Source organism: Anomaloglossus baeobatrachus, chromosome 3 (genome assembly GCF_048569485.1).
Source record: "Anomaloglossus baeobatrachus isolate aAnoBae1 chromosome 3, aAnoBae1.hap1, whole genome shotgun sequence".
Taxonomy (NCBI): domain Eukaryota; kingdom Metazoa; phylum Chordata; class Amphibia; order Anura; family Aromobatidae; genus Anomaloglossus; species Anomaloglossus baeobatrachus.
The window spans coordinates 458,316,409-458,336,513 of NC_134355.1; the positions used below are offsets into that span (position 1 = coordinate 458,316,409).

The 20,105-nt window shown below is 45.4% G+C and overlaps 1 protein-coding gene across 12 annotated transcripts in view; it reads left to right on the forward strand.

The window, feature by feature from the left end:
• The window catches only part of OPA1 (OPA1 mitochondrial dynamin like GTPase), a 296,183-nt gene that overhangs the window by 55,275 nt on the left and 220,803 nt on the right, over positions 1 to 20,105 (forward strand). For 8 of the 12 annotated variants that reach the window (XM_075340498.1, XM_075340503.1, XM_075340501.1 and 5 more), the window contains 3 exons: positions 4,078 to 4,185; positions 6,450 to 6,503; positions 18,324 to 18,397. In XM_075340498.1, the coding sequence (XP_075196613.1) occupies positions 4,078 to 4,185; positions 6,450 to 6,503; positions 18,324 to 18,397 (236 nt within the window). The remainder of the gene's footprint in view (positions 1 to 4,077; positions 4,186 to 6,449; positions 6,504 to 18,323; positions 18,398 to 20,105) is intronic. The other 4 variants (XM_075340499.1, XM_075340504.1, XM_075340507.1 and 1 more) reach the window with 1 other exon arrangement.

Consider the following 20,105-nt stretch of genomic DNA (forward strand, 5'->3'; position numbering starts at 1 on the left):
CTATCTCGTATGTAAATTTTAACCCCAAATCATTGGTGTTGAGTTTATCCATGAACTGGAGGAAGAGCGATGTTCCTCCTGTCCGCAAGATGAGGATATCGTCTATGTAGCGGCCCCAGAAGTTTATATGGGGGCAAAAGACCTCATCTTCCTCTCTGAAGACAAATGTGTCTTCCCACCAACCCAGGAACATTTTGGCATATGTGGGAGCACAAGGGCTCCCCATTGCCGTGCCCCTGAGTTGGTGGTAAAACTTTTCCCCAAAAAGGAAATAGTTGTGGGTAAGTATGAACTGTAACATTTCCATGAGGAATTCATTGTGTCGTTTGAACTGGTTTCCTCTTGTTGATAAGAAGTATTTTACTGCTTCCAGGCCTTTCTGGTGTGGGATGCTTCTATATAATTGTTCCACGTCTATGGAGACAAGAATAGTTTCGGGATTCAAAATGATCCCATCAAGTTTGGCTATCAGATCACTAGTGTCTCTAATGTATGATGGCAGGCTGGTTACAAATTAGCGTAGGATCTTGTCAATATAGATGCTCGAGTTTTGACTTCATGCCTCTATGCCAGAAACTATGGGGTGACCCCTCAGCGGGGAAAGGCCCTTATGAATCTTAGGAGTAGCATAAAAAGTTGCAATCACTGGAAATTTTTGAAAGAGGAAATCATATTCCCTTTCCGAAATAAGTTTCAAATCCAGGGCCCTCAGCAAAATATCTTTAAGTCTCCCAGCATATTCAATCGTTGGATCGGTTGGTAAAATCTCGTATGTTGTAGCATCTGAGTTTTTTTGTATCCATAATTACTATGTTCCCGCCCTTGTCTGAGGGTTTTATGGTTAGATGTGTATTCCTTTCTAAGTCAACTAGTGCCTCCCATTCCTCTACTGTGAGGTTTGGTTTAGTAGATCGTAACCTAGGCTTGATTGCACATAGTTCTTGAGTGACCAGTTTGGAAAAAATGTCCAGGCTGCTGCAGTCTGTAGTAGGGGTATCTTAGTACTTTTTGGTTTTAGGTTGGTAAAGGGGGCCCGTACCTGTATGATTCCCATTGTTCTCAGCCAGAGCTGCTAGCAGTCTAACGTCTTCTAGCATTTCAACTGGTATGCCAAATCGTAGGCATTCTGCCTTATCATTATGCATGAAAAATTTTTTCCACCTAAGTTTCCTCAGGAATAGTTCTACGTCTTTAACCCAATTGAAGGGATCAAATGTCGTAGTTGGCACAAATGACAGACCATAACTTAAAACTCGTTTTTCTACTTCAGTAAGAATGTGGCTAGAAAGGTTAATTACCTGATGTGCTGCAGATTCAAAAGGGGCTATCTTCTCCTGGGATTTCTCTGCATATGGTTTCGCAAGTTGTACGGGTCTCTTCCCCCTAAAAAAGAGGATGATGTTGCTGGAAGGGGCAGTGAAGGTATTGGGAGTAAAGGCCCCGTCACACTAAGCAACATCGCTGCTAACGAACAACTTTTGTGACGTAGCAGCGATGTTGCTAGTGATGTCGCTGTGTGTGACATCCAGCAACAACCTGGCCCCTGCTGTGAGGTCGTTGGTTGTTGCTGAATGTCCTGGGCCATTTTTTAGTTGTTGCTGTCCCGCTGTGAAGCACAGATCGCAGTGTGTGACAGCGAGACAGCAACAACTAAATGTGCAGGCAGCAGGAGCCGGCTTCTGCGGAGGCTGGTAACCACAGTAAACATCGGGTAACCAAGAAGCCCTGTCCTTGGTTACCCGATATTTACCTTTGTTACCAGCCTCCGCTGCTCTCACTGTCAGTGCCGGCTCCTGCTCTGTGCACATGTAGCTGCAGGACACATCGGGTTAATTAACCCGATGTGTGCTGTAGCTAGGAGAGCAGGGAGCCAGCGCTAAGCAGTGTGCGCGGCTCCTGCTCTGTGCACATGTAGCTGCAGCACACATCGGGTAATTAACCCGATGTGTGCTGTAACTAGGAGAGCAGGGAGCCAGCACACTGCTCTCCTAGTTACAGCACACATCGGGTTAATTACCCGATGTGTGCTGCAGCTACATGTGCACAGAGCAGGAGCCGCGCACACTGCTTAGCGCTGGCTCCCTGCTCTCCTAGCTACAGCACACATAGGGTTAATTAACCCGATGTGTCCTGCAGCTACATGTGCACAGAGCAGGAGCCGGCACTGACAGTGAGAGCAGCGGAGGCTGGTAACAAAGGTAAATATCGGGTAACCAAGGACAGGGCTTCTTGGTTACCCGATGTTTACTGTGGTTATCTGCTCTCTGCACGTGTAGCTCCGTGCGCTGGTAACCAACGTAAATATCGGGTTGGTTACCCGATATTTACCTTAGTTACCAAGCGCAGCATCTTCCACGCGGCGCTGGGGGCTGGTTGCTGGTGAGCTCACCAGCAACTCGTGTAGCGACGCTCCAGCGATCCCTGCCAGGTCAGGTTGCTGGTGGGATCGCTGGAGCGTCGCAGTGTGACATCTCACCAGCAACCTCCTAGCAACTTACCATCGATCCCTATCGTTGTTGGGATCGCTGGTAAGTTGCTTAGTGTTGACTGGACCTTAAGGACTGGGTACTGGCAGTTGGAATATTTGGGACAGTCTGTTGTCCAGGTCCCTGTGCTGATACCCCATAAAATGATGGTAAAGTAGATTGTTGCTGGTCTTGATTCCATTGTCTTGATCTAAAGTTCTGCCTCCCCCAATTGTTTTTATTCCTATAATTTTTCCGTCCCCTACTCCTGCTCCTATCGGGTTGACCCTGGAGGTCAGAGTCAGATATATCGGATGACGAGATATCCACCGTTGACCCTCCCGAGGGGATTGTAAGTCCCTTGTTGCCTGAAAAATCTCCCAGGTCTCTAAGAAAATGCTTATGTTTCCTAGTTTTGAGATTCTGCTGGTACTTATCTACCGCCAGTTGCAGATTTGTTTCCTAAGTACTGAAATCAGAGTCGTCCCTGAATTTAAGTGCTTCCTCCCTCAAAGTTTGGAGGTCTTTGGATGTTTTTTCAAGGGTGATTTTTTTCCTCCTCTAGTAAGATGGTCATCAGTCTTATGGAAGAGTTAGTTAATTCTTCTTCCCACCTTTTAATAAGTCTCTCTGTCTTTGAGCGTTCTGCAGGGATCAAATTAACTCTGTCCTCTTGGTACAATTTTCTGTTTGATGTATTGCTCTAATGATTGTACCTCCCACCAGGATTTTATGTTTAATTTGTAGGCCACCAATAGGTCAGAGAAAATATATTTTTCAAATTGCTCTTGGTGCCTAGTCCTTCCGGTGTTTTCTCCGAAAAAACTTCATCAGCGTCATCTAGCCATTTAGTGGTATTTAGGGGTCCTGACAGGAAGCCCGCCATATAATTCATTCACTAGAACCACAAAGTCAATGTAAGAGGTAGTAATTTTCAAAAAACCACCTAATTCCACTACTCTCGTAAAAAATACTTTATTCGATAAATACTTAAAAATCAGAACAATTATAATGTTCTCTCTCTTATCATCAGAACCACATATAGAACAAAGACAAATAGTGCAGGTGTCAATCAGTGTTCGACCCTCGCCAAGGGTAAACTCAGGAAAAATGGTTCGTAAGGGAGAACAGGGTTCAGAGGTTTCTTAGATAGATCTCAGGATGATCCTGAGTCACATATATCCTAAGTTTTTCCTCCTGTGCATTATCCCAGGGTCCTCAACCTCTGTTCCTATAGTAGACTAACCCTCACTATCCTATTGACCTATAGCGGGGGTGACCATCACTCTGCCAAGTTAGAAAGAATACAGCCTTCCAAACCCATTGACTAAGTGGGCAGGACTTTAGTCCGCTAGCAACTGGAAATGGAACTGATCAGGAGATTAATCCTTATCGTCACAGAATTTCTACAAGATTTTACGGTTTTAGGATCATCCAGAAAATGCTGCTGAGTAATAAAACTTTCCCACCTACCTGTTTTGATTTAATAAAACTTTACCTTCTAGGTTATGTGTAACTTTTTTAAGATCTCTTTTAAGCTGCTTTCAAAAATTGAGGCAACCATTATTCTTGGAACGTCTTGACTGTTGTCTTTTTTTTTTTTCTTTTGCAGATAAACTCAGTAAAGCTCTTCCGGATTCTGAGGAGTTGGCTAAGCTTATGCCCGACTTTGAGAAGCTAGGAGAAAGCTTAAGCCTTTTAAAAGGATGGCTGTCATCAGGTGGGAGAGATTTGTAGGCATGACCGTTATAGAATCTGCAGAAATGTTATTTCTTCTTGTTCAGATTAGAAAAATATTTGGGGTGGGGGGGGGGTTCTCTCTTTTTTTTTCCTTTTAAATATAGTAAATTCAAGTGACCCATTAATTATTCTATGACCCTTTTGTGTAGCTAAAGCTGAAGTCAAGGATTTTCCATATGCATCAGAGGATCTTAACACCTTAATGCTGGTACAAGGAGGGGATGTAAAATATTGGCAGAAACAGTATAGTGACTTCTATATTCCATAATATGGCATATGAAAAGAAATAAAGGTTTTTCCACCACAAATAATTAATGTTTGATTTTAATAGTCTGTCAGTCATCGCACTGTATTTAAAAGACCATATTTTGATAAATATGGTGTATTTTTATAAATTCCCATCAAATCTGTACAGATTAAAATAAAAACTTTCATTATGTTTAAAGGAGTGGTCTTGACTTACAAAACGTCTGCAAGCACTCTGTGCATTTCTGCGCTCGTGACTGAATATACAGTGACTTGAAAACGTATGTATACCCCATGAACTTGTCCACATCCATATACCAACATTAAGTAGCAAGTATTTGAAAAGTGTGAAAAATGATACGTGTTTTTCTAAATATTTTAAAACTCTAGATCTTAAAATTATATACAATTGTATTTAGCCTCCCTGAATCAATTCTTTATATGACCACCTTTCGCTGCAAGTACTGCTGCAAGTCTTTGGCATATGTCTTTACCAGCTTTTCACATATATAGCTTCTTTGCAAAATAGCTCTACCTTTGCGAGACTGAATGCACATCCTCCTGAAAACTCCATCCCCACCATCAAACATGGTGGTGGCAGCAGCAGCATCCTGCTGTGGGGAGACCTTTCTTAGGCAGGGACAGGGAAGCTGAATAGTGTTGACGGTATGGAGCAAATACAAGGCAATCCTAAGGAAAACCTGATAGAGGCTGCAAAAGACTTGAGACAGGCCGTAGTTTCATCTTCCATCAAGACAATGTCCATAAACATACTGTCAGAGCAATAATGGAATGGTATAGATCAAAGCATATTCAAATTGTATGGCGCAGTCACAATCAAGATCTAAATCTCATTGAGAATCTGTGGTAAGGCTTGAAAATTGCTGTTCAGACACTCTCCATCCAATCTCTCTGAGATGGAGCTATTTTAAAAAGAAAATTGGGTAAAAATTCAGTCTCTAGATGAGCAAAGCTGGTAGAGACATACAACAAAAGACTTGCAGCAGTAATTGCAGAGAAAGGTGGTCCTACAAAGTATTGACTCAGGGGGGGCTGAATACAAATGTATTTCACAATTTTCAGATTTATATTTCTTAAAATATTTAGAAAACCTTGTATTTCCTTTACACGTCACAAATACTTGCTCCTTAGTGTTGGTATATTATTATTATTATTTATTATTATATCTATATAATATATATATATTATTATATCACATAAAATCCAAATAAAATATATATAACAGGTGTGTGTAGACTTTTTATACCCACTGTATATTTCTATCATGTATCTAATTTAAAAAGAGAAGATATAGAAGTTAGAGAACCGTGAGAATCATGTGTTACCACCTCCTTATTGCTGTGTATAAAGTGGACTTGGCTAATTTCAATAACTAAGGCATCTCCCGTCTCTGTAACGGTCAATGCAAAGAAGGAGAAGTTTTGGCTATTAATGCCAACCAGTCCCTTTCCCCCGCAGCATTGACTAACTGCCAAGGCTGGAAATTGCCTCCTATATCGAGAACAAAGTAGAGATTTCATGGTCACCTTGAGATCTACAGCTTGGAACTCCATGATTTTTCTTTTTATTCAACCATCCAACTCCTTTAACCCTCTTCCGATGGCCGTAACCATGCATGCCTGCCCAGACGAAGCATGTGTTCGCTATTGCTAGATTTTACTCAAAGGTAAGTAAGCTATGTGTTTGGACACGGATATGAGGTGGTGGTAATTCCTGCTTAATCGATGTGTATGTCACGGGGAGATCAGCTTTTCTGTTTGTGCATTCATTATGTCGGATTTAACATTATTATTTTGCCTAACATGTAATTCCTTCTGCAGTTCTTGCTGTTCTGTGTCCAGCGTCTCTTCATTTTTTACACCTGTCATTAATAAGGAGCACAGCAGGAGGCGGGTTTCCTTTCCAGGTTTTGCTAATATGCTTTCATGCCTCACAATATTTTTTACATCTTTTTTTTTGTTTGCTGATTTTTCACAGGTCACAATTTGGTTAGTGAAGTCATAGGACCTTCTGATCTGCTTCTGTTGTTAGGTGTGTAATGTCCTCAATACAAACATGTATTCAGTGCTATGTTACTGCATATTGATTTGCAGAATAACAGAAGAGGTAGAATGGGGGGGCGGTCGAATGAGAAGCCGTAGCAATAACCGTTTTATTGCTTTCTGCACATGGCTGACATTTGTGACCGGTTTAGTTCCGAATGTAAAGTGTTCGAACTTTAGGCTGTAGGTAACCTCCAGGTGAGAACCTGTGTGACATTGTATGTGTGTACACGCGGACATCCATACAGTGATTCTTTCTAGGACTTATCGTAAGCTGCTCTCATATCAGCGGTATTCTGCCGCAATGCTGGATCTGGTACAAATGCGGCACAGTTCAATACAGTTCGTGGCAAGATAAGTTCACATGCGATGACATGCGGCCGCATATGACAGCATGTGACCTTGGAGCTTGTCATGCTATGTGCCCATCAGCATGCCTATGACGTGATTGCGGGTCGCCATTGAGTTGCTATGGCAGCCCAGGGGCACTGTTGAGGACACCCGTACCTGTTATCACGGAGCTCACTTGAAACCCTACCTGTGCCTCTGCCTAGGCTTCAAAGGAGACCGTGATTTTTGCTATATAAATCAATGTTATGGTATTTCTGTATATAGCAAAAGCGATGAAATATATAATTGATGGAGGAAGGTTGAACTAGATGGACCTAGGTCTTTTTTTCAACCTATGTAACTATGTACTGTAACTATGATCAGACAATCACAGGTTGACGTTCCCAAAAGAGACTTAACACAGTAAAAATTCAAATAAAAAAAACATAAGTTCCAATCCTTCCCCTTTTCAACTTTTAACAGTAACGAAAAAAATTGAACAAATACAAATGTGGTATTGCTGTGTTCAGAAAACTGATGTATTAAAGGATTAAAATAAGACCCTTAAAAGGACTTTCAGAGCCCAAATTGTGCCCCCAACTCCCCATAACCCTGATCCCCTCCCAAAACACTTACTATATTTCTCTTGCATTGGCAACACTAATTGTATTTTGGTCCTGCCAATAAAGCATATTTGAATTTGAAAATAACCCGATCGGTAAACACCGTAAGTGGAAAATATTCAAGAACGCCAAAATTTAGGTTTTTTTGGTCACTGTGATACCACAAAAATGCTGTAATAAGCAATCAAAATTTCATATCTATCCCAAAATGGTATCAAGAAAAAATGTCGTCTTGACCCGCAAAAAAAAAAGCCATCACACAGCTCCATCAAGCAAAAAATGAAAACGTTACGGGTCTCTGATAATGGCAACACAACTCAAAATTTTTTTTTTTTTCTTTGCAAACTTCTGTTTTGTTTTTTTTTTTTTTTGTTTCCACCAGTAAAATAAGAAAAATTGTAATTGGACTGATAAGAAGAATCTTATTGCCAGGTCATTTTTACCACATGGTGTATGCCATAAAAATAATTCCCAAACAAACGTCAGAATTGCATTATTTTCACAACTTCACTGCAGTTTAATTTTTTTCCTGTTTTCTGGTGCACTGCATGGTAAAGTGATCGGTTTCACTCTGAAGTACAACTCGTCCCACAAAAAATAAGCCCTCGTATGCCTAAGCAGTCGGAGAAATAAAAAGTTATGACTCGGGGAGGGGGGGGACGAAAACGGATATTGGCCGCATCGTGAAAGGGTTAAGGAAAATGGCTCAAACACATGGGTCTGGAGCGCACGTTTTTGGGGGGGAAATATGGTCCAGATAAAGGATTGGTCTTTTAGTTGCTGATATGGAGTGGTTTCAATGTGGGTAGTGTTAGGTAGTTTGACACAGACAACATTAAATTCATAGCATTTTACATGCCCAAACTAATACATGTCTTCATAGTCTTTGATTAGTACCATGTAAGCGGGTGTTTTTGTGTTATTTTTTTTTTCTCAAAGTCAAGTAAATCTTTCACCAGATTTCAGAATACAAACTGCATCCTTTATTAAATAGACCTCTTAGACCTGATGAGGCTGGTATTCTTACTGTGAAATATCGTCTCAGAATGGCTATATAATCCTTGATGAAAGTGTACTGACTCCGCCCACCTTGTGTGATTGACATCTCAGTGCTCCCTGTTACTGCTGCAATCTTTATGCTACCTGTGCTCCCTTTCTTTAGCCTGACTTGCCTTAATTTCGGGATTATACAGCCATAGGGACAAGATTTATAAAGTAAGATCTGTGTATTATTGCATGCAGATTGTATTTCAAAGCCCTGTGACAGATCCGTGTTCATTCTCCAAAAAGAAAACATATAATGAACGTGTAAATTGTCACATAGCAAGAGTTTTTTACATTTTGCCCCCGTTTTTGACTTTTTAGATGGAAGTTTCTTGGCTACTCCTGGAAAGGAAGCCTGGTTCAGTAGCCTAGTTGAGATGACAATGCAATCATCCCATTTCTTTGTTAAAGAGCATCTGTCATGTCTTATTTTCCATTACCATCATTGTTAATACATTATGTTGTCATGGAAATATTCAGTTAAATTATGCTTCTTTTTCAGGGAAAAAAATACATAGTAGTTTTTCCTGAATTTCACAAAATTTACAAGCTTAGTAAATGTTATTTAAAAAGAAAATAACCATTAGTTAGCCATCGAGTCCTCTGCTGCTCCAGCCCCCGTGATCCTTCGGACACCCTGGACTCAGTGGTGATGTTTGCAAACACAGTATGTGACCCTACACACAAAATAGGGAATCCAGCTCGTGAACACTCGAGGTCCTGTTTATATTCCAGTATGGTGCACTACACAACACACAGTGAAGACATGAGTGATGCGGTCTCAACGTTTTTCAAGTGCGATAGCAACCTTAATCATGATCACTACTGATGTCAGCGATTGGCTGCAGTGATCATAGGAATAATGTGTAGGACCCCACCACTGCAAGACTGGCATGGGCCACCGAGGCGACGCTGATGCAGTGGCAAAGGATTCAAAGAGTAAATAATGGTGGTAGCAACCTGGTGGGCTCCCTTTTAGACTAGTATTTCTCAAAATCAACATTTGCTGCTTCATTGTTTTTAGCTCTTTTAGTCGGGTGTTTCAGTGGTTACTGAAATACAAATATAAGCATTTCAGACGTTTTTTAAACTTTTACTGACAAGTACATCAAGTTTATACGAAAACTCAATATTTCAATTGTTGGCCTTTATTTTTCAAGAACTGTGAAGCTTCCTGGCCATGCTAGCAAAATTTCAAGGTTTTGTTCACTGAGCCACCTAATTATCATTTTTGCCTTGTGACATGGTGCTTCATCGTCTTGGAAAAAGCATTGTTCACCACCAAGTTGCTCCTGGATCATTTGGGGAAATTGGTCTTGAAGGATATTTAGTTACCATTCTTTATTCATGGCAGATGTTTTAGGTAAAGTTGTGAGTGAGCCTCTTCCATGGCTGAAAAGTAACCCCACACATGAATGATCTCAGGATGCTTTACTGTTTTCAAGACACTAGACTCATGGGAGCACTCACATTTTATTCTACAACAATTCTTGTAGCTTTAACAAAGACATTGAAGGGGGCTTCATCAGAAAAATAACTTTACCCCAATCTGCTGCAGGTTAGTCCCTGTACGTCCTGAAGAAGGTCAGTCAGTCCTTCATGGGGTTTTTTTATTTGAAAAAATTATTGTTCATAGTAAAGCATTCATGTGTGAGGTTGTAGTATTATTAATAATAATAATAATAATAATAATAATAATATTTATCCAAGGCAGTGGGCTTACTCACAATTTTGGCTAAGAACACTGCCATGAATAAAGAATGGTCTCTAACAATCCTCCAAGAGTATATTCTCTCAATGATTGAGAATTTGGTGATGAACAATACTTTTTCTAGCATGATGGAGTACCATGTCACAAGCAAAGCGTGTTAGAGGTTATCAACTATTACATTGATGGCCTATCCTTAGGATAAGTCATCAATGTCTGATTACAACACCCCGCACCCCTGCCAATCAGCTGTTCGCTGTGGCGGTAGCAGGCAGCCGGAAATGCTCAGTTCCAGGGATGTTCCATCTTCTATCGGCTGTCAACTGCACATCTGCCTCCTATTGATTTGAATGGGAGGTGGATCTGCAGTACCCGGCCGCAGCCGCTATCAGTTGACAGGGCCGCTCCAGAATTGGGCATTTCTTTGTCGCTCCATTGGGAGACCCAGACAATTGGGTGTATAGCTTCTGCCTCCGGAGGCCACACAAAGTATTACACTTAAAAAAGTGTAACCCCTCCCCTCTGCCTATACACCCTCCCGTGGATCACGGGCTCCTCAGTTTTATGCTTTGTGTGGAAGGAGGCACACATCCACTCACACATGCATTCTCAACTTAGTTATGTCGGTTGGAAGAAAAGAGGGCCCCCGGCATGTTCCCTTCTCACCCCACTACGTCGGCGGTGTTGTTAAGGTTGAGGTACCCATTGTGGGTACAAAGGCCGGAGCCTCATGCCGTCTCCTTCACCATCCCTTAGCGGCTCTGGGAGAAGTGGGATCCTGAGCGGTCATCCATTTACTGGGACCGTGCTCCCTCCGCAGCCCCTGTGGGAATCTGCCGGACCGGAGTCTATTCAACCTCAGGGACCGGGCCCTGCAACTCTAAGGTACTCTGTGTCCCCATAGGGGACTGTGCAGGGAGCGCACCTTCTTCCCGGACGCTGCGGCAGCTGCTGAATTGAGAAGGCCGGCGGACTTCCGCGCCGACCGTGCCTGCTTGTCGGGCGCGGTCTCAAATTTAGTCCCCGGCTTCATCGCGGCCTAGTCGCAAAAATCCTGCCCCCGGGCCTGCCTGTCAGGGGTAAGGGCGGGACTGCCGACCTGACGTCGGATGTGAGGGCCGGACCATCCTGCATGTTTCCTCCCCCCTCACTGATCACTGTGGGGACCCCAGATTCCCGCACTTTCCTGGCGCCGCCCACGGCTCCACTCCTCCCCTGAGAGCTCCGGCAGCCATTTTTTGGCATTCTGCCGGTGGAGGATTCTCAGTGAAGAGCTCTGCAGCTCCGGGGGACCTAAGGCAGGGAATCTGGAGGGGACACACTCCGCTTTTTAGCGGTCGGTAAGCCACACCGGTCACCCGGTGCTGGTCCCCCTAAGGTGCCGGAATAGATACGTATTTATATATATATATATATATCTCTGTTCGGTCGGGCTGTATACCCTTTTTTGCCCATATACCCTCAGTGATCATTCTCCTAGGAGACAACAGCATGTCGTCCACAAGGAGCAAAGCTGTTAAGGCACAGGGTTTTTTTGCGGCCTGTACCTCTTGTGGGGCTATGTTACCTGCGGGTTCCACCTACCCTCACTGTGAGCAATGCTCGACCCCTGTTTCGCTTGCTCAGCCGGAGCCTCGGTCACTAGTGGGCCCCTCGGCTCATGTAGACCCCCCTGCTCCCCCTGTCCAGGCGGCAGGGACAGAGTTCGCCTCTTTTGCTGAGAAACTCTCTGAGTCACTTTCACAATCCATGGCTCAGTCTATGGACAAATGGTCTGCCAAGCTGCTAGAAGCTTTGCAGTCCAGACCGGTCCTTACACAGGCCCCGGCCCCTGTTGGATCGTCGCCTCCAGGCCCCTCTTGGTCCGCGCTGCAGCACGCTCCCAGGTTGGGCCCTAGGTCTCACGTGGAGGACTCCTGCCCGGACCACAGTCCTAGACAGGCTAAGCGGGCTCGCTGGGAATCTTCCCCGACTTCTTCACGCTGCTCGGGTTCCCAGCTTGAGGATTCTCTGGAGGACGAGGCGGACGTCGCAGCTCAGGGCTCTGACCCTGACGTCGCCCTTAACCTTGATACACCTGAAGGGGACGCCTTAGTGAATGATCTTATCTCGTCCATCAACAAGGTGTTGGATCTCTCTCCCCCGCCTCCTACTGTAGAGGAGTCGGCGTCTCAGCAGGAGAAACACCAGTTTAGGTTCCCCAAACGTACACGTAGTGCGTTTTTCGATCACTCTAACTTCAGAGATGCTGTCCAGAAGCCCAGAGCGGTTCCGGACAAGCGCTTTACTAAGCGCCTCACTGACACGCGTTACCCCTTCCCCTCCGAGGTCGTTAAGGGTTGGGCTCAGTGTCCCAAGGTGGATCCTCCAGTCTCTAGATTGGTGGCTAGATCTGTGGTATCGGTTGCAGATGGCTCATCGCTAAAGGATGCCACTGACAGGCAGATAGAGCTTCTGGTGAAGTCCATCTATGAGGCCACGGGCACGTCTTTTGCCCCGGCCTTTGCAGCCGTGTGGGCACTCCAAGCTATCTCAGCTTGTCTGGCTGAGAATGCTGTCACACGTAATTCTGCTCCGCAAGTTGCGTCTTTGACTTCTCAAGCGTCAGCTTTTTCTTCCTACGCCATGAACGCAGTCCTAGACTCTGCTAGCCGTACAGCTGTGGCATCCGCTAACTCTGTGGCAGTCCGCAGGGCCATGTGGCTGCGCGAATGGAAGGCAGACTCTGCCTCCAAGAGGTTCTTAACCGGTTTGCCGTTTTCTGGCGACCGCTTGTTTGGCGAACGATTGGATGAGATTATTAAGGACTCCTTACCCCAATCCAAACCTAAGAGACCTCAGCAACGGAAAATACAATCGAGGTTTCGGTCCTTTCGTCCCTCCGCCAAGCCCCAATCCTCTTCGTCCAGCAGGCCGGAGAAAGGCCAGAGGAACTCCTATGCGTGGCGGTCCAAGTCACGCCCCCAAAAGGCCGCAGGAGGCACTGCCTCCAAGGCGGCCTCCTCATGACTCTCGGCATCCCCCAGCCGCATCCTCGGTCGGTGGCAGGCTCTCCCGCTTTGGCGACACCTGGTGGCCACATGTTCAAGACCGATGGGTGAGAGACATTCTGTCTCACGGTTACAGGATAGAGTTCAGCTCTCGTCCTGCGGCTCGTTTCTTCAGAACCTCTCCGCCCCCCTGCTCAGGCCGAAGCACTTTTTCAGGCAGTGGACGCTCTGAAGACAGAAGGAGTTGTGATCCCCGTTCCCCTTCAGGAACGTGGTCGCGGTTTTTACTCCAACTTGTTCGTGGTGCCAAAAAAGGACGGATTATTCCGTCCCATTCTGGACCTCAAACTACTCAACAGACGTGTGAGAACCAGACGGTTTCGGATGGAATCTCTCCGCTCGGTCATCGCCTCGATGTCACAAGGAGACTTCCTAGCATCGATCGACATCAAGGATGCTTATCTCCACGTGCCGATCGCACCCGAGCATCAACGCTTCTTGCGTTTCGCCATCGAGGACGAACACCTTCAGTTCGTGGCATTGCCTTTCGGCCTGGCGACAGCCCCACGGGTTTACACCAAAGTCATGGCATCCGTTGTGGCGGTCCTACACTCTCAGGGCCACTCGGTGATTCCCTACTTAGACGATCTCCTAGTCAGGGCCCCTTCTCGGGTGGCGTGTCAACACAGCCTTACCGTCGCTCTGGCGACTCTCCAGCAGTTCGGGTGGATCATCAACTTCCCGAAATCCAAGTTGACACCAACCCAATCACTGACTTACCTCGGGATGGAGTTTCATACACAGTCAGCGGTAGTCAAGCTACCGCGGGACAAACCGCTTTCTCTGCAGGCAGGGGTGCAATCTCTTCTTCGGGGTCAGTCACACCCCTTAAGGCGCCTCATGCACTTCCTGGGGAAGATGGTGGCAGCGATGGAGGCAGTGCCGTTCACGCAATTCCATCTGCGGCCACTCCAATGGGACATTCTCCGCAAATGGGACAGGAGGTCGGCTTCCCTCGACAGGAAAGTCTCTCTTTCCCTTGCAACCAAGATGTCTCTTCAGTGGTGGCTCCTTCCCAATTCTCTATCGCAGGGAAGATCCTTCCTACCCCCAACCTGGGCTGTGGTCACCACGGACGCGAGCCTGTCAGGGTGGGGAGCGGTTTTTCTCCACCACAGGGCTCAGGGAACCTGGACTCCGATAGTCTTCCCTTCAGATCAATGTTCTGGAGATAAGGGCAGGCAGATCCGTATCCAGTCGGACAACGCCACTGCCGTCGCATACATCAACCACCAAGGCGGCACTCGCAGTCGTCAAGCCTTCCAGGAAGTCCGGCAGATTCTGCATTGGGTGGAAGCCACAGCCTCCACCATCTCCGCAGTTCACATCCCGGGCGTAGAAAACTGGGAAGCAGATTTTCTCAGTCGTCAGAGCATGGATGCGGGGGAATGGTCTCTACACCCAGAAGTGTTTCGAGAGATTTGTCGCCGCTGGGGAACGCCGGACGTCGATCTCATGGCGTCACGGCACAACAACAAAGTCCCGGCATTCATGGCTCGGTCTCAGGATCACAGAGCTCTGGTGGCGGACGCGTTAGTTCAGGATTGGTCGCAGTTTCGACTGCCTTATGTGTTTCCTCCTCTGGCGATGCTGCCCAGAGTGTTGCGCAAGATCAGGTCCGACTGCCGTCGCGCCATTCTCGTCGCTCCAGACTGGCCGAGGCGGTCGTGGTACCCGTATCTGTGGCATCTCACGGTGGGACAACCGTGGGCGCTTCCAGACCGCCCAGACTTGCTGTCACAAGGCCCGTTTTTCCATCTGAATTCTGTGGCCCTCAACCTGACTGTGTGGCCATTGAGTCCTGGCTCCTAGCGTCTTCAGGGTTATCTCAGGATGTCATTGCCACCATGAGACAGGCCAGGAAGCCAACGTCCGCCAAGATCTATTATAGGTCTTGGCAAATCTTCCTATCCTGGTGCGCTGATAACGGTTTTACTCCATGGCCGTTTGCCTTACCCACTTTTCTTTCATTCCTTCAATCCGGAATGGACAAGGGTTTGTCACTCTGCTCTCTCAAGGGCCAAGTATCGGCGCTCTCCGTATTTTTTCAAAAGCGCCTAGCCAGGCTTCCGCAGGTCCGCACGTTCCTGCAGGGAGTTTGCCACATAGTCCCACCTTACAAACGTCCGCTGGAACCCTGGGATCTTAACAGGGTGCTAACGGCTCTTCAGAAACCACCTTTCGAGACGCTGCGGGATGTCTCTTTATCACGTCTTTCGCAGAAGGTGGCCTTTCTAGTGGCAGTTACATCACTCCGGAGAGTGTCTGAGCTTGCAGCGCTGTCATGCAAAGCCCCCTTCCTGGTGTTTCACCAGGATAAGGTGGTTCTGCGTCCGGTCCCGGATTTTCTCCCTAAGGTGGTATCTCCTTTTCATCTCAATCAAGATATCTCCTTGCCTTCATTTTGCCCTAATCCAATTCACCAATGTGAAAAGGATTTGCACTCTTTGGATCTAGTGAGAGCACTCCGGCTCTACGTGTCTCGCACGGCGCCCCTGCGTCGTTAAGATGCGCTCTTTGTCCTTGTCGCTGGCCAGCGTAAGGGTTCGCAGGCTTCAAAGTCAACCTTGGCTCGGTGGATCAAGGAACCGATTCTCGAAGCCTACCGTTCTTCTGGGCTTCCGCTTCCTTCAGGGCTGAAAGCCCATTCTACCAGAGCCATGGGTGCGTCCTGGGCATTGCGGCACCGGGCTACGGCTCAGCAGGTGTGTCAGGCAGCTACGTGGTCTAGTCTGCACACTTTCACGAAACACTATCAAGTGCATACCTATGCTTCGGCAGACGCCAGTTTAGGTAGGCGAGTCCTTCAGGCGGCGGTTGCCCACCTGTAAGAGGGGGCCGTTGCGGCTCTTTTTATTGAGGTATTCTTTTACCCACCCAGGGACTGCTTTTGGACGTCCCAATTGTCTGGGTCTCCCAATGGAGCGACAAAGAAGAAGGGAATTTTGTTTACTTACCGTAAATTCCTTTTCTTCTAGCTCCTATTGGGAGACCCAGCACCCGCCCCTGTTCCCTTCGGGCTGGTTGTTCTTTTGTGTACACATGTTGTTCATGTTGAATTGTTCTTTTGGTTCATGGTTTTCAGTTCTCCGAACATCCTTCGGATTGAATTTACCCTAGACCAATTTATAAGTTTTCTCCTTCCTGCTTTTGCACCAAAACTGAGGAGCCCGTGATCCACGGGAGGGTGTATAGGCAGAGGGGAGGGGTTACACTTTTTTAAGTGTAATACTTTGTGTGACCTCCGGAGGCAGAAGCTATACACCCAATTGTCTGGGTCTCCCAATAGGAGCTAGAAGAAAAGGAATTTACGGTAAGTAAACAAAATTCCCTTCTTCTGGCTGCCTGCTACCGCCACTGGCCTAGAGAACAGCTGATTGGCAGGGGTGCCAGATGTTTGACCCTGGCCGATCCGTCATAGGCCATCAATGTAAAAGTAGTCAACAACCTCTTTAAGTGGTTAAAAAAAACCAAAACATTGAAATTTTAGGTCCATATCCACAGATTTTGATCCCATTCAGAATCCGTAGTTAAACCAATAATAGCAGACGAACACCTACAATCACAGAAATTGTCAACCCCTGATTGCACAAGTGTGTTGGCATCAGTTAGGTTTTTATGCAAAAGTTGACATTCCGCATGCTATCCTGAAGGGCAAAAGTCTTGAAAAATAACTGTTGTATAAATTTGATGCATTTGTCAATAAAAGTCTAATTCAGGAACAATAGAAGTATCTGATTAAGACCCCATCCAAACAGTGTGACATCTGTGTGTTTATTTCTACCATCAGTTGTGAACACTGTTTTAGGCCTCTTTCACACGTCCGTGAAAATCACACACGTTTTTCACGGACGTGTCAAAGGTGCGTATTGTCCTCCGTGTGCCGTGTTTATGGCACACGTGTGTTCTCCATGTGTTATTCCTGATAACACACGGAGAACGGGAACTTTCTACTCACCTGTCCCTGGCATTGCTGTCCGTGGTGCTGATCTTCGGTCTCCGGTCCTGCCAACTCTCCGCTGCTGCTGCTTCTGGCCCGCGGTGGAGTGACTATGCAATGAGCATAATGAATGGAGTTCGGAAGTGAGTGACAGCAGTGGCAGAGACTGCAGTGCTGGAGAAGGTGTGTGTATAGAAACTCTTTTTATTTCACAGACACGTGTGTTTTCTCCGGTGCGTGTCACACGGATCACCTCTGTGTGGTCCGTGTGCGGGCCATGTGACACCCGTGATGCCGGAGAAAAACTGACATGTCTACTTGTGGATCACACAGGCACACGTATGCTCCACACGTACACACGGTCCATGGCAAAACACGCACATGGGTGCAGACCAATTGATTTTAATGGGTCTACGTGTGCCCGTGTCTCTGTCTCGTTAGGAAACGGACCAAACACGTACCGGAGACATGGACATGTGAAACTGGCCTTAAACGGATGGATCATTTTATATATAATATATAATAAAATCAGTTGTGCTCAAAAGTTTACATACATTGGCAGATTTTTTGCTTTCTTGGCCTTCTTTCAGAGAATATGAATGATACAGCAATCAATCAATTAGTGGTTGGGGAAGCCATTAATCGTCAAACTGCTTTCTCTTTTTAAATCATAATGACAACCAAAAACATCCAAATGACCCTGATGACAAGTTCATACCACAGTTCTTAATACCGTGTATTGCCCCTTCTAACATCAATGACAGCTTGATGTCTTTTGTGGTTGTGGATGAGGCTCTTATTTTCTCATATGGTAAAGCTGCCCATTCTTCTTGTCCAGTTTCTGTAAAATCCTGGCTTTTCTTGCATGAACTGCGCTCTAGAGTTCACATTCACTAGTTGAATGTGTTGTAACATTTCTAAGCAGCATTTTATAGAGTAGGGGCTAAGCAGATTCATGGGTAGTTTTGTGGGGAAAAACAGAATAACTTGTCATTTATGTAGAAATTGTAAAATGAAACGAGCTCCACCTTCATTGATTCAAATCCTGCTGAACTTGTTGCGAATGACTGGCCTTTCTATGATAATGACCCTTGTGGTGGTTTCTTTCTACCAGGCCCTGAAGGTGAGACGGCTTTTAAAGCTACAGATAGCCAGAGTTTTGAAAGCTCTGACAAGCAATACAAGAAGGTGAGGAGCAGAATATCACCAGTGACATCTGAAAGTATTTTTGTAATTGCATGCATGTTGCCTATTGTTATATTGTCTTTTATTTTTATCTGGTTTCATCATTTCATAATGTCTCTACTTTTTGCTCAGAAGCATTTTTACAATATGGCGTCCTAAAAAATATTGGAGCGTTTGCCTTGCTTGTACAGCTTCTTCATGTCCCAGTACATAGGTGGCTGCAGAATGAGTTAAAGGGATCCTGCGCTGATTCATACTCTATAAACAGCCGCCATCATGAATCAGAACCTTGTTGCAGTTGTGCTACCCTTGGTTTAGACAGCAGGAATCCATTGAGCAGCTGCCTTTAACACTAGAACTACTGAGGTAGTCATTTTGACTACTTTGCACTATGTATTTCTATATAGGTGTCACGAGTCCAGTAGTTCTAGTGTTAATGGTGAGCTCTTTCTGATGGTTTAACATCAACTTAGAAGATCTTTCAGGTGAAGGAAGATGGGATTACATTCCCTAACAAGCTCACTGACAGATTTACTGGTAACTCAATCTGCTATGTGCTGTGACACAAAGAGGCTGTAGTAGCAAAATCTTTAATGACAAACCTTTCACAAAAATACATACATTTTAAGAACAAAATATCACAACGTGTCTGTCAACTATCAAAAGAACCTATTCGTGATCAAAGTCATTATGACACCTTGTAATTAACAAATAATCGAGTTCTTTGGCAATCGATATGGGATGTAAATGCACGTAGCAAATTGTGTTTCCTGTGGATACGTTACAGGTTGTGCCTAAGTAGTGCAGCTGAATGGTTGTATGGCTGGTGAAACGCTTGGAAAGTGCAGGTATGTTACTTGAGGCATCTGGGTCCCAAAGCAAAATTTATACCAGGACTAGTGAAGAGCAAGTTCCAGCATCAAGGGTGCTCGGTACTCTGCCGAGTGTTGCGGGTGCTCGGAAGACTAGTTTATGAAAGATCAAATACACTGAGTGGTGGGAGCCGGCACCCCAATGAGAGCTGCTTGCAGTCTCTGAATGGTTCTCACTGGGGATAAAAACAACGTAATTAGATGGTATGTGTAAGAAAAGAAAACAATGGTACCAAAACTTTTTTTCTTTTAGAAGAAAAAAAAAAACGCCCACCCTCCCCCCGGAAATGCTCTGTTTATGGCTGGCTGTATATGGGTGGAGAGCTGGACTGCCCAATTAGTGACTTCCATTGTACTCCTTACTCCAGTCGAGCCCATCAAAACTTATAACATACTCAACTTGAGTAAAGAGCACTGAAGCATCTTAGTGCTCGCTCATCACTAACCAGAGCCCCTGATCTATCATGCGCTCTTTATTATACTATTGTCTTCTTATGGGGTAGCGATGCTCCATGAAACATACCATGAAGCTACCACTGCCCCACCTGTATGTGTCCACCGAAGAGAAAACTGATGATGATCATTTAGCTGAGTTGCTGCTTAGTGAACTACAAGAAAGTGCATCCACTTTATAAATTAATACTTACTAAGGGGCCACATTGTGGCTTTTAGATCCCTTAATATGTAGGATGCTGGTGGAATGCTCCATACTTTAAACAATCAGTGTTACTTTTGGAATTGCATGTTCTTAATGGAGTAGGGGATCAACTCTTAAACTTCAGTTTTAGGCCTTGAAGGGAACTTGTCAGAAGGATTTACCCTGCAAACTATTTAAACTG